Source organism: Triticum urartu, chromosome 7A, assembly GCF_056163025.1.
Source record: "Triticum urartu cultivar PI428250 chromosome 7A, HENAU_Tu73, whole genome shotgun sequence".
NCBI lineage: Eukaryota > Viridiplantae > Streptophyta > Magnoliopsida > Poales > Poaceae > Triticum > Triticum urartu.
In genome coordinates, this window is record NC_141879.1 from 696,670,638 (window position 1) to 696,688,216 (window position 17,579).

At 48.2% G+C, this 17,579-nt stretch overlaps 1 protein-coding gene across 1 annotated transcript; it reads right to left on the reverse strand.

The window, feature by feature from the left end:
* Positions 1 to 149: 149 nt before the first annotated feature.
* Positions 150 to 15,802, reverse strand: LOC147961683 (uncharacterized). The gene is made up of 3 exons (XM_087533900.1): positions 15,530 to 15,802; positions 1,164 to 2,636; positions 150 to 764 (listed from the first exon to the last, which is right to left on the reverse strand). Exons 1-3 carry the CDS (start codon positions 15,800 to 15,802, stop codon positions 150 to 152), a joined length of 2,361 nt encoding a protein of 786 aa, XP_087390026.1.
* Between the last annotated feature and the right edge of the window lie 1,777 nt (positions 15,803 to 17,579).

A 17,579-nucleotide genomic window follows, 5' to 3' on the forward strand; every position in this document is an offset into this window, starting at 1 on the left:
GTGCGAAGATGGCTAAAGGGCAGAATCAACATTAGAAAAGAAAATCTGCGTCTATGCCGCCTACTTTTAAAGTCATAGTTGATAAATTGAACATTATTAAATTAATTTGCTATTTATTTTTTTTGCGGGGGAAAAAGGATTTGTATTAATCAACCTGAATCAAGCTGATCCAGTACACAAAGATTTACAATCCCTTCAAGGCCAGAACCCAACCAAACTGCAGTTTTTATGTCTGTACGAGCTATACGAGCAAGCTCGTGACTAACCTGATTCCTCTCACGTTTAATAGCCTTCACCTGGACCCTCCTATCACCCCTGGTTAACATTTTGATCTCCTGGACTAGTGCAGCATCCTTAGATCGATCAACAGCAGCTTGGCTGATCATCATTGCAGCCACTGAGCTGTCCGTTTCAATGATAAAAGGCAACGAACTCCATTCCAGCGCAAGAGAAATTCCCTCTTTGCACGCCTCCAACTCAGCTCGTAGTGCATTATCACATGCAAACAAGTGTCTGCATGAAGTGAAGATAATGTTGCCGTCGCTGTTCCTCAGGACCATACCAGCTCTACCATTACCTGCGTGCTCGGAGAAGGCACCGTCGACGTTCAGCTTTAGCCATCCAGCAGGGGGAGGCTCCCACTTCTCTGTTGGTTGCGGATCTGCGCCTCTCGTGCTCAGCGCCGGCGCAGCAACTACACCAGCTAGGCATGCCGGGTCTGTGAGCACCATTTTGCCTTTTACAACATCTCCCATTGGGTGCTGCTGAATACAGAGAAGTGAAGAAATATAGCTATGCAAGAATCTGCAGGAAACTTCTGTGGGGGGCGGTTCCTTGTCATGAATGATCTCATTACGAATGTGCCATGATCTCTAGAATATCATTAGGGCCACCATGCGAGAAGTATCCGAGAGGGGCTCCAGAACACCGAATAACCACTCCGGCCCCGTGTTCTGGATCAAACTGATGTCCGGAAGAATCCAGTCCTTCGCCATCGCGCCCCATAGGTCCTTTGCCCGTGGACATCTGCACATAGCATGGAAGACATCCTCGCGTTCCACACCACAAAGTGGACACATATCATTAGGCTCCAAAGTTCTAGAAAATTTATTAGCCCAAGTAGCAAGGGAGTTTGAGACCAGCCACCATGCAAACACTCGTACCTTTGGGGGAGCAGGGCACCCCCATATGGTCTTCCAGATGGCGCGACGACCATCTGGTGCCCTGCTCGAGGCGCTTGCCGATGGACGCTCGCGCTCGTCCATGGCAAAGCGGTAGGCTGACCGAACAGAGAAGACACCAGATTTCTCCGGAGCCCAGGCTAGGACATCCTCCGTGGCGCGTGGAGAGGTCTTGATGCTTGTGATGATGTCGATGTCGACTGGCAGGAAGTGACGACGAAGAAGGTCCAACCTCCAAGCACCTCTCGCATCCATCAGGTCCGAGACCCTTTGAAGTCTACACGTGCCTTGCGAGGTAATGAGCTGGCCTGAGGGTGACCGAGGCAGCCATCGATCCCGCCAAATGCGAATTTGTGTCCCACTGCCGACCCGCCACACCAGCCCCTTTTTGAGGAGTTCGAGGCCATGTTGGATCGCTTGCCAGGTAACAGATGAGTTCCCAGAGAACACTGTGTCCTCTAGCCGTCCGTCGGGGTAATAGCGAGCTTTTAACACCTGCGCACAAAGACTATTGGGTTTAATTAGAAGACGCCAAGACTGCCTCGCTAGCAGGGCCTGATTAAACACCCTAAAGTCACGGAATCCCAGACCACCGCATTGTTTATGCCTTTGGATCTCTGGCCAAGCCATCCAGTGTGTTTTCCGCTTACCCTCCTTCAAACCCCACCAGAAATTTCTAACCATTCTGTTCAGGTCATCACATACAGACATGGGCAACTTGAAGATCCCCATCATATAAGTGGGAATAGCTTGGAGAACAGCTTTGATCATTGTTTCCTTCCCTGCGAGAGAAAGTGTATCTCCCCAAGCAATAATCCTTTTCATTAAGCGTGCCTGTAGGTTTTGGAATTTACCCTTGGACATCCTACCTTCAGGCGTCGGCAACCCCAAGTACTTTTCTTCAAAAGTGGTGAGCTGAACCTGTAGAGTCATATGCACATTTTCCTTATAGATCTCAGGACAATGCTTCTCAAACAAAATGTTGCATTTAGCCGGATTAATTAGCTGCCCCGTGGCCCCTTTATAAGCCAAAATAATATTGCGGATATTCTCTGCTTCTTGTGGGTCAGCCTTGAAGAAGAGCAAGGTGTCGTCCGCGAACAGCAAGTGAGATATTCCTGGAGCTCTTCTGCATACCTTCAGGGATGAGAATTTTCTCTTTTCCTCTCCATCCTTTAACAAAGCAGATAACCCATCAGCAATAAACAGGAACAAAAATGGTGAAAGGGGATCACCTTGCCGTAGCCCGCGCGACGGTGCGAACGAATCCAAGAGGGTGCCATTAAATTTGATAGTGTATCTAACCGAGGTGACACAAGTCATAATCCAGTTCACCCATCGGTCAGCGAAACCCAACTTTTGCATTGTCCGCCTCAAGAACCCCCAGTCAACCCTGTCATAAGCTTTAGACAGATCCAGCTTATAGGCGCAGAAACTTTTCGCTGGGTCTTTCTCCTGCTGAATATGGTGAATGCACTCAAATGCAACGAGAACATTATCTGTAATCAGTCTAACTGGGTGACTATAAAGGTACACTACAGGTATCTCCGAAAGTGTCTGTTGGGTTGGCACGAATCGAGACTGGGATTTGTCACTCCGTATGACGGAGAGGTATCTCTGGGCCCACTCGGTAATGCATCATCATAATGAGCTCAATGTGACCAAGTGGTTGATCACAGGATCATGCATTATGGTATGAGTAAAGTTACTTGACAGTAACGAGGTTGAACGAGATATTGGGATACCGACGATTGAGTCTCGGGCAAGTAACGTACCGATTGACAAAGGGAATTGTATACGGGATTGATTGAATCCTCGACATCGTGGTTCATCCGATGAGATCATCGAGGAGCATGTGGGAGCCAACATGGGTATCCAGATCCCGCTGTTGGTTATTGACGGGAGAGTTGTCTCGGTCATGTCTGCGTGTCTCCCGAACCCGTAGGGTCTACACACTTAAGGTTCGGTGACGCTAGGATTGTTGAGATATTAGCATACGGTAACCCGAAAGTTGTTCGGAGTCCCGGATGAGATCCTGGACGTCACGAGGAGTTTCGGAATGGTCCGGAGGTGAAGATTTATATATAGGAAGTCAAGTTTCGGCCATCGGGAAGGTTTCGGGGGTAATCGGTATTGTACCGGGACCACCGGAAGGGTCCCGGGGGTCCACCGGGTGGGGCCACCTATCCCGGAGGGCCCCATGGGCTGAAGTGGGAGGGGAACCAGCCCCTAGTAGGCTGGTGCGCCCCCCCATGGGCCTCCCCTGTGCCTAGGGTTAGAAACCCTAGGGGTGGGGGCGCCCCACTTGGCTTGGGGGGCACTCCACCCCCCTTGGCCGCCGCCCCCCCTTGGAGATTCAATCTCCTAGGGCCGGCGCCCCCCTAGGGGTCCTATATATAGAGGGGGGAGGGAGGGGAGCCGCACCCTAGCCCCTGGCGCCTCCCTCTCCCTCCCGTGACACTCCTCCCTCTCCCCGAGCTTGGCGAAGCCCTGCCGAGATAACTGTTGCTTCCACCACCACGCCATCGTGCTGCTGGATCTTCATCAACCTCTCCTTCCCCCTTGCTGGATCAAGTTGGAGGAGACGTCTTCCCAACCGTACGTGTGTTGATCGTGGAGGTGCCGTCCGTTCGGCGGTAGGTCATCGGTGATTTGGGTCACGACGAGTATGACTCCATCAACCCCGTTCTCTTGAACGCTTCCGCGCGCGATCTACAAGGGTATGTAGATGCACTCCTCTCTCCCTCGTTGCTAGATGACTCCATAGATTGATCTTGGTGATGCGTAGAAAATTTTAAAATTCTGCTACGTTCACCAACATTAATAGGATTGGGAAGACTTGGAAAGTAGGGGGAATAGAACTCCGAAGTTAAGCGTGCTCGGGCTGGGGGAGTGAGAGGATGGGTGACCGACCGGGAAGTTAGACGATTTGGAATGAGTGATCCACACTTGAGTAGTTAAGAGGGGTGATTAGAGACTAAATCATCAAATAATTAAATTTAGAAAATTGAAAAACAAAAAAAATCAATTTTTTTTCAAAATTTTCATAAAAATATTCAAAAAAAAGGTCCCCCATGCCACGACGCGAGCTCACGCCACGTGGTGGGCCTTTAGTGGCGGTTCGTGCCGAACCGGTACAAAAGGGGGGGCTTTAGTGCCCACACTTTAGTGCCGGTTACAAAACCGGCACTAAAGGCCCTTACGAACCGGTTTTAAAGCTCCGTTTTCTACTAGTGACATCTGGGACCCATGTGTAAGTTCTCTCTTCTTCCTCTTATCTTCTCTTCTCTCCTCTAGCTCTTTATTTTTCCCCTCCCCCTTGTCAGGACCCCGATCCTAAGTCACACCGATCTAGCATGTAACACATCATATCACTTTGCGGCCTCACGCACGGTATTCCCACGGGTGCCACCTTACCTGGCCCGGGACCGTTTGCGCCTTTTGGCTCACATATATGATAGTGTCGCTAGCATCCATATGACAAAGAACCCGAGCCGACATGGCTAGTCGTGAACCCAAAGCGGCACTAACCCATGGGGACATGCATACATGAATCAACTTCGAGCATGTCGGTCAACAGCGTGTGAATCCGGGCTGTAGCACTGGGCTAACAGGACTCCGGTAACTCGGGATGTAGCAGGCTAGGCAGGACTCCGGATGTCACCGCGTGACATTTCCCCGAAGGGACAGACACAGGAATGAAGTGAAACACATGCCGGCCAGTCAAGTGTCCTGAGCAGTAGTGCTGGGCTAGCAGGACTCTGGTGAACCGGGCTGTAGCGGACTACTATGGCTCAAGGAAGCACTAGACTACATTTCCCCATAAGAGAGGCTGCCAAGGATAAACAACTAGATTGTTGGATCCCACACATACCAAGCATTTCAATCATACACACAATATGCTCGATATGTGTAAATACAACATGGCATCACAACATAACTCTACGACTCAAAGTATTTATTCATTAGGCTCCGAGGAGCGAGATATTACAAACATGGGTCTTATGACCCAACATACAGAGCATACAAGAAACAAGCACATGCGGAAGCTTAACTTGTCTGAGTATAGACAACTACGAATGAAGAAGGCTGAGAAGCCTGACTATCTACCAGATCCTGCCGAGGGCACAAGATCGTAGCTAAGGTATCAAGCTAAACGTCGAAGTCCATGCGGAACTACTAGCGAGACTGACGTCTCTCTACAAAACATAAAATAGGCAAACGTGAGTACAAATGTACCCAGCAAGACTTACATCAGAACTAGCTACATATGCATCAGTATCAGTAAAGGGGTGGTGGAGTTTGACTGCAACAAGCCAGCTTTGACTCGGTGGCTATCCTGAACTACGACAGCAAGTAACTCTTTTGAGGTGGCGCACACCAGTCCACATATTCACCATATCAATACTCCACTATGGATTTGCTCCCGTTTCCCTACGAGAAGGCCATCCATAGCACTCACACTTATCTTGCGAGTTTTAGAGTATCCACTTCAAGTTATCTATGAACTATGCAAGGGGTCCAAGTTTCCATATCCGAGGAATCTGGCTATTTGAATAGATAATGATAACCCTGCAGGGGTGTACTTCTTCACACACGCTCCCACCACTTACCGTCGTTTACACGACATGTACTCGGCAACCTTCAAGCGGAAGCCCAACGAGGGTGTCGGCCACGGCCTGCCTAAACACTCAAGTCTCTAGTCCAGGTTTATCGCCTATCCAGGTTCCATCCGCATGGAGTCCGGCCGAGGTTTCCACATACGACCGCGAACGATGTGTACAGGGTTCTGAGACACCAAACGGGCGCCCGGCATGCCCGGTCACGGTGTATCTACCGCATCATAGCCCACCCCTAGGGTCAGCGCTACGCATGGCCGCCAACGCATAACCTACAAACACCAGAAACTAGTTGCAACTCCTGGACAGAGTACTAGGGTGATTAAGAAGCCGAGAGGGTCAATTAAGGATCCCAATGAGTGGTAGTAGCTGTTCATGGATCACAGACACAGAACTCAGTTCCTAAGAACGGTTTCAATGAGACAACCCACCATGTACTCCTACATGGCCTCTCACCGCTACCTTTACCAAATCGTGTTCACACACTTAGCTCACACACAGTAGGACATGTTCATCACCATTCCAATTCATTCCCGATGAATCAGACCCGACACAACTCTATGCAATAGCAGGCATGACAAACAAGCATGAATGAGTAGGCACATCAGGGCTCAAACAACTCCTACTCATGCTAGTGGGTTTCATCTATTTACTGTGGCAATGACAGGTCATGCAAAGGATAAAGGGGTTCAGCTACCGCAGCAAGTAACAGATGAATCATTGTTGTCCTAATGCAGTAAAAGAGAGCAGGAGCGAGAGAGTGGGATTATATCGGAATGAACAAGGGGGTTTTGCTTGCCTGGCACTTCTGAAGATATTATAGCTCTTCATCGGTGTCATCGAACCCATCGTCGAAACCACGTCTATCGAGAGGGAACAAATACCGGCAACAGGAGAAAGAAACACAATCAATGCAATGCACAATATGATACATGATCATGACATGTCAATATGCTATGGTTTGAGCTAATGCAACTAGCAACATGTTAAATGGAGTTGGTTTGAACCCTAGGTTCAAATTCAAACTCCATATGTGAGAGTTTAAATTCCATTTATATGAATTGGCCTAATCAGTAGCCATAAGTTGTTCTAACATGCATGAAAATGCCATAAACAGATTCCTTGAATTTTTCTGATAATTTTTCATATATAATTTATTTCATTTGGAGTTACGGTTGAATTTCTATGATTTTTAGAAGTTTAAATTGTTTTCTGGAATTTCCTGTATTATTTTAAATTCAGAAATTCCTTTACTGCGTCAGCACTACGTCATTATGACGTCAGTAGGTCAACAGGGCCGGTCCAGGTCAAACCTGACCTGGGGGACCCGCCTGTTAGTGACTCAGGGCTAATCCTATTTTAGTTAAACCTATACTAGGTAATTAGCAGGGGCTGGCCCCACATGTCAGTGTTAGCGGGGTTGATTAGGTTTAATAAAAAAACTTAACTAAAGTTAACAGGGCCCTGGGCCCGCCTGCCTGTGACCCAGGGGGTCATTGGATTAGTCCTAATCGGCGTTTAGCCGGAGTTAACACGCCGGCGAGGTCCCGCGACGGTGGAGGTGCTCGGAAACACGGCTCCGGGCGCCATTCGACGCGCGGATGGCACCGTTGGAGAGCTGGACCTCGTCCACGTCGGCTGGGCTAGTGGTGTCGCCGGGGGCGACCTAAATCGTCGGCGGTGTCCGCTTCCGCGGTGGCCGGAGTTCGGCTAGGTGCGGCGCGGGGCTACAGCTCGCTAGCGAGCAGGTTGAGCGGCGCAGGAGCGCCAGGGGAGCTCCTGGAGCACTACCGCATGCTCGGACGTGAGCAGATCGAGCTCAGGCCATGGCGGCGATGAGACACGACGGCGGAAGCTCTCGGCGATGGCGGGAATCGAGCTAGCAGACCAAATCCACCACGGGGTATGAGGGGAAAGGGAGAGGGGCTCACAGGGAGTCGTATGGAGGTCTCGTCAGGCTCGGGGAAGAACTACAGACGACGAATCGGGCGGCGGCATCCGGCGGCTGAAGGTGGGAGATGATGGCGAACCCGGCATTGCAGCGCTTCCCTGTTCGTTTCCACTAATGAGGCGACGCGGAGGAGCTCGGCGGAGTCGAGGGACACGGTACTTGGGCGAGTGGACGATGGGGGGCGCGCTGGCAGCGAACGGCGGCGAGGCGGGGCTCTCGGTTCTCTTGGGGACGGGCGCTAGGGAGAGGGAGGCGTCCGGAGGAGAGAGGGGAGAGGGAGAGAGAGCTCTGGGCATCTCCCTGGCGAGGGAAGAGGGATGGGGGCGCGCGGGACAGCGCGAAGCAGGAGGTGGCGTCGACGCACGCGCATCCAGCACGCAGCTGCTTCGGTCGGCAGGGGTTGAAGACGACTGGCAAGCTACTGGTGGGCTGGGCCAGCCAGCTGGGCCGGCCAGGTAAGTGGCTGGGCTTCTCTCTCTCTCTCTTTGTCCTTCTCTATTTTTTTATTTCCTGTTTTATATTTTTCTGCAACTTTGTGGCTTTTCTAAAAATGCTTAGGCACTTTCAAAAATCACCAAACTGCTCATGCCCACTGTTTAGCATATAACCAACATGGAACATTTCAGTTTAGGATTATTTGGACATCTAAAATATTATATAGCATTTAAATGCCCAAATGCAAATAGAGTATGATTTAATTCAGTGACCCTATGATGTCCTAGAAATATGTGCACCATTTTTGTCAGAGGTTCTAGACCAAGGCAAAGATGATGAACATTTTTAGAAGGGCATTTCAGGTTCATTGAAAATATTTTATTTGGACCCTAGTTGAATTTCATTTGCTGCTAGGGTTTATCAGCCCCCATTTCAAAGTTAATAAAATTTAAACATGATGCATGGAGGCTAATGCAAAGGCAGGCAAGGCCTGAACTGGGGCTGTGACAGCTCACCCCCACTAAACAAGAATCTCGCCCCGAGATTCAGGTGTAGGGTAAGATGAAGGGGGAACACAAACTAACATAATCTTCACGATCCAGATTGCACTTCATAAAGGTGTTGATTCAATCACCATCTTTGTCTCGTCGTCTTGCTCCGAGAACTCCATCCAACATGATGACGACAGAAAGGAAGGAAAACCCTACAGGAATCGACCTCCTCGAAGATCGAGCACTCAAGAACAGCTCATGGAATGAGACGTAAGAACATCTCTTGAGTTGAGACATAGCACACACATCAGGAACAATGGAAAGAGGTAAATGACAAAGGTTCAATTGGATAGGCAACAATTCCACGCTGGAGTAAGATGGTGCATGGTTTCAAAGTAGCGAGGAGATAATTGCTATGATACCATAACGAGACATCTTTAAGAAGGTGACTCGCAGAAATATTCCCTTAAGTGGCAAAAAGAATTACTTTTGATTCAGAGATCATTGAAACTCTTCTCACCAGCCTGAGGCAATCACAAACGATCGCATGAAGGAGCTTGAAGAAATGGCATACTCATACTAGAATGAATGATGTGGACTACCTTGTTGAAGAAAACGCGATGGATGATTTGCTTATCATCAGAAATAGATGGAACCCGTGGTAGGACCACTTTGAAGATGATCCTGATCAGTAATTACTGAGAAGGGTAGTCCGTAGTAGGATGACACAATGGAGGTGCAAGCTGGGAACAAAATGCAAATGCTGGGAATGATTCTAGTAACTAGGGAGAAACCCCACAGTAGAGAGAGATTCCACTGTTTGAAAGGTTATGGCATAATCGAAGAAACTGAGAACGGATCCCAGTTAATGCCGACGATAAATCCTAGTGCTTACGCGTGCTCTCAAGAACTTGAGCATTTCCGTATTAATCAAGGTTTTACCAATATCCGTGTCAAGGATCCTAGCAACACAACATGCTACCATGATGAATAATGGTGGAAGATGCAGATGCAAAGAAAGATAACACTTTCTCAGATTTCACCTTAGTGAGGCCAAGGGATCAAAATCTGGATGATCGACCGAGAGACATTTAGCGCTCCGCTTCTAATGTTCTCCTTGATGTGCTAGCCTAACCCATTCATTGAAATGGTTTGGTATCTAGAACATCAAGTAGCAGGTCAGACTCTGGGAGCTTAGGAATCCATAAGGAATAACTACTGGAGTAAATCCTACGTAATCCTTATGGGGAGGTGGCCAACTTACTCAATCAAGATACTACAATAATAGGTCTTCTGGCTGGGTGTGTTGGCCACGACATCCACTTTACCGGGTTACAGAGAGACCAATATTATAGCTCTTGGGAAAACGTCCCAACCATCACATCTGCCTGAGATTCAGATCTGGTTGGTGTCAGGATATTACAGACTCATCGGGTCTAGAAAGAAATGGAAGTTTACAACACAAATCGACGAGATGACATTGCGAGATTCTCAGGAAATGGACTATGGTAGTAAGCTCCAAAACATGAGCTGGTTCTGCTAAACACATGTGAACACGCTGTCCCAGACAAGCATGACCACATGGTGGTCTTACAATGAAACACTACCGAGTCCTGGTTGGGAACCATCATCAAGGATATCGAAGTCCTTGCATAAGTCATATGATTAGCTCTTATGGAGAACTTCTTCTCCCTGAACAAGTCAATCAGTGGCTTGGTGTGCTATGGATACGTATGGAATGAAGATGATCAGTCTATCAGACCATAGAGTACTTCACACGTGCATGACTGACTTGGGATGATTCCAGAGGAAGCAAAACAAACTTTCTGAATTCACGGCGGCAACTTACATCAAATGCACGTGAATCAAAGGAAGTCACTTCTTTCATCCAAACATATACTTCATGAACGGGGCGTGAAGAAAATGCTTACAAAAGTTTCCAACACTAGCTGGATGTTCAACACAATCATGGAGGAGACAAAATGCCGCTGATGGGCTCAACAGCAACTCATCGGGATTTCCATATCACTGGACTTCCACCACTATGTCAACAATGTGATAGTATTGGTCAGACCAAAGATATAATGGTGTATGCTCGAGGGACAACCGCAAGTAAGACAACATTACGAACATTGTTGGTTCTGATTTGATTTGACGATAGCCCACACTCAAATCAAGGTTTGGACAAGATAATAGATTCAACAGCTGATCACGGGGATCAGTCGATGAAGATATCATCTTTCTTCAACACACACACACACACAAGGATATCCCTTAGTGATGAACTAAGTCGGACAAGTTTTCATCTTCCAACACTCCAAGTTGTTGTTTAGCTTAACCAACTAGCTCAGGGTATCCAACATAGATTCTTGGAGAATGGGTGGTTTGGAGGAAAACCAACATGATCACGAACTCAACATAGCGGTCAGGTGACAATCGGGTAATACTTCCAAGAAGATATTCGGAAAATCACGAACCACCGATATGTTATTAAGCTCGAGAACAATCTTGCTTTTCAGGCAAGACGATATGATCAAGGAGCGAGTGATTGTCACAGTCCTAACTCCTTGGTCAATGAGTGCACCCGAAAATATGGACTAGGTAGCATGATCAATCTTAGAATGGTAGTTCAATAACCAACACGCTAAGAATGAGAATATTGTCCATTTACTACCAAGCAATGAGTTGCTCGGAGTATTGATTTCACACATCACGATTCACTTGTCGGCATTTCGGTTGCGACAGCACGGGACCGAGGAATGAACGATGATGGCGAGAAGTATCACTGTATCAAAAGTTCATAGGAGGTTGTGCAATTCCTATGATATTCCTGACATAAAGAGGGCAATACTTCAGGGTAGAACATAATCAAAAGTTGGATTGGCATTTTGATCTGCGGAATACAACTGCTTTGATCCAATCCTAGATATGGATGAGGTACTAGAGTTTGTTTCTCCTAGTCATTCTGAAATAGAACGGCTCGACGAACCACGAGAAAAATAAGCATCGATAACTCGAATGCACAACTAAAGAGGGACAACTCAAAGGAACATATAACTTTTTGAGTTGTGGATGCATAGATTAGTATGTCAAATCAAGTTCAACAGGTTTCTTCCGGATAACCCATGCAGAAAGGTAGAACTGACAGAATCAAAATTATGAATGGAGAACTCCTCAAGAGTACTCTGATTGTGATATTTTGGTTCAAAGAACTTCTGCCTTAACGGTTCATGGTATTTGGAAGGAAGAAATACCACGGACCTCGAGGGCTGTCGCAAGGTTACTAATATCCTAAAGGAACTATCAAACACTATCAACATGAGGTAAGTAGGGTGAATCTCGGGTTCAAGAACCCATGAATAGAATACCTACCACTACATGGCATCATGGGATGCTTTTGAGAATAATGGCCAGAATCACACACTGGGGATACAAAACATGGCTAGATCACTAGGTGACTCCCTAAAACACCTAGGGTCATAGTAATAGCTCCAACATATATGTCGAGGCAACAAAGTACCTCAACTCACCGATTAGTGTGATTAATCTGGCCCAAATGGACATCAGGAACAGGAGGAAGGGGTTTGCAAATGCATCAGACTACTTAGAAACCTGGGATGACTCGGACAGCATAACGGCTATAAATGCTCAAAAAATTTGAGACATCCTGCAAAATAGTGGCATGACCACTCAACATTACAATATCAAGGTTCTGAGGCCAGCTATGAGCATACGGAGGTAAAAGGAACTGAATTGAGACTTGAATCCAACAATCCTATAAGTCTACGGATTAGTAACACGTCATCCTGATAGATAGATGAGAAGGCCTAGTTTCTTAACCCGCGTAGAATGAGAAGAGAATGACTCAGATCAGAGTGCATAAGGTAAAGGAGTAAAAAGAGCCTTACGTTCCCTTCCACAATCAATTCCCCTACATAACTAAAGCATTTCTAGACACAACTTCGACCGGTTTGGCTTGGTAAACAAACAGGCAGTCAGGCTCTGATACCAACGCTGTCAGGACCCCGATCCTAAGTCACACCGATCTAGCATGTAACACATCATATCACTTTGTGGCCTCACGCATGGTATTCCCACGGGTGCCACCTTACCTGGCCCGGGACCGTTTGCGCCTTTTGGCTCACGTATATGATAGTGTCGCTAGCATCCATATGACAAAGAACCAGGGCCGACATGGCTAGTCGTGAACCCAAAGCGGCACTAACCCATGGGGACAGGCATACATGAATCAACTTCGAGCATGTCGGTCAACAGCGTGTGAATCCGGGCTGTAGCACTGGGCTAACAGGACTCCGGTAACCCGGGCTGTAGCAGGCTAGGAAGGACTCCGGATGTCACCGCGTGACATTTCCTCGAAGGGACAGACACAGGAACGAAGTGAAACACATGCCGGCCAGTCAACTGTCCTGAGCAGTAGTGCTGGGCTAGCAGGACTCCGGTGAACCGGGCTGTAGCGGACTACTATGGCTCAAGGAAGCACTAGACTACATTTCCCCATAAGAGAGGTTGCCAAGGATAAACAACTTGATTGTCGGATCCCACACATACCAAGCATTTCAATCATACACACAATATGCTCGATATGTGTAAATACAACATGGCATCACAACATAACTCTACGACTCAAAGTATTTATTCATTAGGCTCTGAGGAGCAAGATATTACAAACATGGGTCTTATGACCCAACATACAGAGCATACAAGCAACAAGCACATGCGGAAGCTTAACTTGTCTGAGTACAGACAACTACAAATGGAGAAGGCTGAGAAGCCTGACTATCTACCAGATCCTGCCGAGGGCACAAGATCGTAGCTGAGGTATCAAGCTAAACATCGAAGTCCACGCGGAACTACTAGCGAGACTGACGTCTCTCTACAAAACATAAAATAGGCAAACGTGAGTACAAATGTACCCAGCAAGACTTACATCAGAACTAGCTACATATGCATCAGTATCAGTAAAGGGGGTGGTGGAGTTTGACTGCAGCAAGCCAGCTTTGACTCGGTGGCTATCCTGAACTACGACAGCAAGTAACTCTTTTGAGGTGGCGCACACGAGTCCACATATTCACCATATCAATACTCCACTATGGATTCGCTCCCGTCTCCCTACGAGAAGGCCATCCATAGCACTCACACTTATCTTGTGAGTTTTAGAGTATCCACTTCAAGTTATCTATGAACTATGCAAGGGGTCCAAGTTTCCATATCCGAGGAATCCGGCTATTCGAATAGATAATGATAACCCTGCAGGGGTGTACTTCTTCACACACGCTCCCACCACTTACCGTCGTTTACACGACATGTACTCGGCAACCTTCAAGCGGAAGCCCAATGAGGGTGTCGGCCACGGCCTACCTAAACACTCAAGTCTCTAGTCCAGGTTTATCGCCTATCCAGGTTCCATCCGAACGATGTGTACAAGGTTCCGAGACACCAAACGGGCGCCCGGCATGCCCGGCCACGGTGTATCTACCGCATCATAGCCCACCCATAGGGTCAGCGCTACGCACGGTCGCCAACACATAACCTACAAACACCAGAAACTAGTTGCAACTCCTGGACAGAGTACTAGGGTGATTAAGAAGCCGAGAGGGTCAATTAAGGATCCCAATGAGTGGTAGTAGCTGTTCATGGATCACAGACACAGAACTCAGTTCCTAAGAATGGTTTCAATGAGACAACCCACCATGTACTCCTACATGGCCTCTCACCGCTACCTTTACCAAATCATGTTCACACACTTAGCTCACACACAATAGGACATGTTCATCACCATTCCAATTCATTCCCGATGAATCAGACCCGACACAACTCTATGCAACAGCAAGCATGACAAACAAGCATGAATGAGTAGGCACATTAGGGCTCAAACAACTCCTACTCATGCTAGTGGGTTTCATCTATTTACTGTGGCAATGACAGGTCATGCAAAGGATAAAGGGGTTCAGCTACCGCAGCAAGTAACAGATGAATCATTGTTGTCCTAATGCAGTAAAAGAGAGCAGGAGCGAGAGAGTGGGATTATATCGGAATGAACAAGGGGGTTTTGCTTGCCTGGCATTTCTTTCTGGAATTTCCTGTATTATTTTAAATCTAGAAATCCCTTTACTGCGTCAGCACTACGTCATTATGACGTCAGCAGGTCAATAGGGCCGGTCCAGGTCAAACCTGACCTGGGGGACCTGCCTGTTAGTGACTTAGGGCTAATCCTATTTTAGTTAAACCTATACTAGGTAATTAGCAGGGGCTGGCCCCACATGTCAGTGTCAGCGGGGTTGATTAGGTTTAATAAAAAAACTTAACTAAAGTTAGCAGGGCCCTGGGCCCGCCTGCCTGTGACCCAGGGGTCATTGGGTTAGTCCTAATCGGCGTTTAGCCGGAGTTAACACGCCGGCGAGGTCCCACGACGGTGGAGGTGCTCGGAAACACGGCTCCGGGCATCATTCAACGCGCGGACGGCACCGTTGGAGAGCTGGACCTCGTCCGCTTTGGCTGGGCTAGTGGTGTCGCCGGGGGCGACCTAAATCGTCGGCGGTGTCTGCTTCCGCGGCGGCCGGAGTTCGGCTAGGTGCGGCGCGGGGCTACAGCTCGCTAGCGAGCAGGTTGAGCGGCGCAGGAGCACCAGGGGAGCTCCTGGAGCACTACCGCATGCTCGGACGTGAGCAGATCGAGCTCAGGCCACGGCGGCGATGAGACACGACGGCGGAAGCTCTCGGCGATGGCGGGAATCGAGCTAGCGGACCAAATCCACCACGGGGTATGAGGGGAAAGGGAGAGGGGCTCACAGGGAGTCATATGGAGGTCTCGTCAGGCTCGGGGAAGAACTACAGACGACGAATCGGGCGGCGGCATCCGGCGGCTGAAGGTGGGAGATGATGGCAAACGCGGCATTGCAGCGCTTCCCTGTTCGTTTCCACTGATGAGGCGACGCGGAGGAGCTCGGCGGAGTCGAGGGACACGGTAGTTGGGCGAGTGGACGATGGGGAGCGCGCTGGCAGCGAACGGCGGCGAGGCGGGGCTCTCGGTTCTCTTAGGGACGGGCGCTAGGGAGAGGGAGGCGTCCAGAGGAGAGAGGGGAGAGGGAGAGAGAGCTCTGGGCATCTCCCTGGCGAGACGAGAGGGATGGGGGCGCGCGGGACAGCGCGAAGCAGGAGGTGGCGTCGACGCACGCACATCCAGCACGCAGTTGCTTCGGTCGGCGGGGGTTGAAGACGACTGGCAAGCTACTGGTGGGCTGGGCCAGCCAGCTGGGCCGGCCAGGTAAGTGGCTGGGCTTCTCTCTCTCTTTGTCCTTCTCTATTTTTTTATTTCCTATTTTATATTTTTCTACAACTTTGTGGCTTTTCTAAAAATGCTTAGGCACTTTCAAAAATCACCAAACTGCTCATGCCCACTGTTTAGCATATAACCAACATGGAACATTTCAGTTTAGGATTATTTGGACATCTAAAATATTATATAGCATTTAAATTCCCAAATGCAAATAGAGTATGATTTAATTCAGTGACCCTATGATGTCCTAGAAATATGTGCACCATTTTTGTCAGAGGTTCTAGACCAAGGCAAAGATGATGAACATTTTTAGAAGGACATTTCAGGTTCATTGAAAATATTTTATTTGGACCCTAGTTGAATTTCATTTGCTGCTAGGGTTTATCAGCCCCCATTTCAAAGTTAATAAAATATAGACATGATGCATGGAGGCTAATGCAAAGGCAGGCAAGGCCTGAACTGGGGTTGTGACACCCCTGCCCGACTAGCCCCACCTACCACTGGTAGAAAAAGGGCCTATAGTCCCGGTTCGTAAGGGCCTTTAGTCCCGGTTCCTGAACCGGGACTAAAGTGTCGGTACTAATGCCCCGACCCTTTAGTCCCGGTTCAATCCAGAACCGGGACTGATGGGCCTCCATGTGGGCAGTGCGCAGAGCCCAGTCAGGAGACCCTTTGGTCCCGGTTGGTGGCACCAACCGGGACAAATAGGCATCCACGCGTCAGCATTTCTGTGGCTGGGGTTTTTGTTTTTTTTAAGGGGGGGGGGTTGGGGGTTTTGGGGGGTTAATTTAGATGTTTCATATATTGTGTTAGCTAGCTATAATTAATAGAGAGAAGTGTCCTCTCTTATGTCCGTGCTTGGTCGACGCTACGTACTATACATACGTATAGAGAGGACTAGACACGCTGGCTAGCTAGTAAGCAAACGAAGGAAACAGAAGATCGTCATGAACATATATGCATACAGATTGAAGTGATATCGACCACCTCTCCTTCTCCGAGAGATTGGTCGAACAACAAGTTCTCGTATATCTATCTGACACTACCGGCTACATATATACAATAATTATCTCTTACAAATATAATCATACGGACTTAGGGTCCACATAGAATTCTCCGTCTTCAGGGATCACGTGGTCAAGAAAGAATGCCGCCAATTCCTCTTGAATTGCTCGCATGCGAGCTGGTGCTAGGAGTTCATCCCGCTTCCAAAACATCTAATTTGAAGAAGGGGGTCAATACATATATATATATGAATGAATGAAACTCAACACAAATGATGGTAATAAAATAAAATTGTGAGTGTTGTTATTTACGTACTTCATATTGTTCGTTAGAGTACCCGCCCCGCTCACATGTCGTGTGGCGGATGGACTCGCAGATGTAGTATCCACAGAAATCATTCCCTTGTTCCTGCCACAACCACTTTACAAGAAATAGAGGTCAATCAAACTGATAAGCAAGAATGCTAAATGGTATTGATGAAACTAGCGCTTGAATCACTAGGAGATGCGCGGAACATGCTACTATAGTACTTACTTTCGGGTGTCTAAATTCCAGCTCCTTCGACAGTCCCGGAACTGTTTTGGTGAATTTTCTCCAAACC

What these genes read in the sequence shown, in the direction of transcription:
- LOC147961683 (XM_087533900.1), bottom strand. Translation starts at nt 15,802, where the DNA reads ATGCCCAGAGCTCTCTCTCCCTCTCCCCTCTCTCCTCTGGACGCCTCC. An exon ending in CGCCGCCCGATTCGTCGTCT is followed by an intron (nt 2,637 to 15,529) that starts GTAGTTCTTCCC and finishes CATATTCAGCAG; the next exon opens with GAGAAAGACCCAGCGAAAAG. An exon ending in GGTGCCCTGCTCCCCCAAAG is followed by an intron (nt 765 to 1,163) that starts GTACGAGTGTTT and finishes CTCTGTATTCAG; the next exon opens with CAGCACCCAATGGGAGATGT.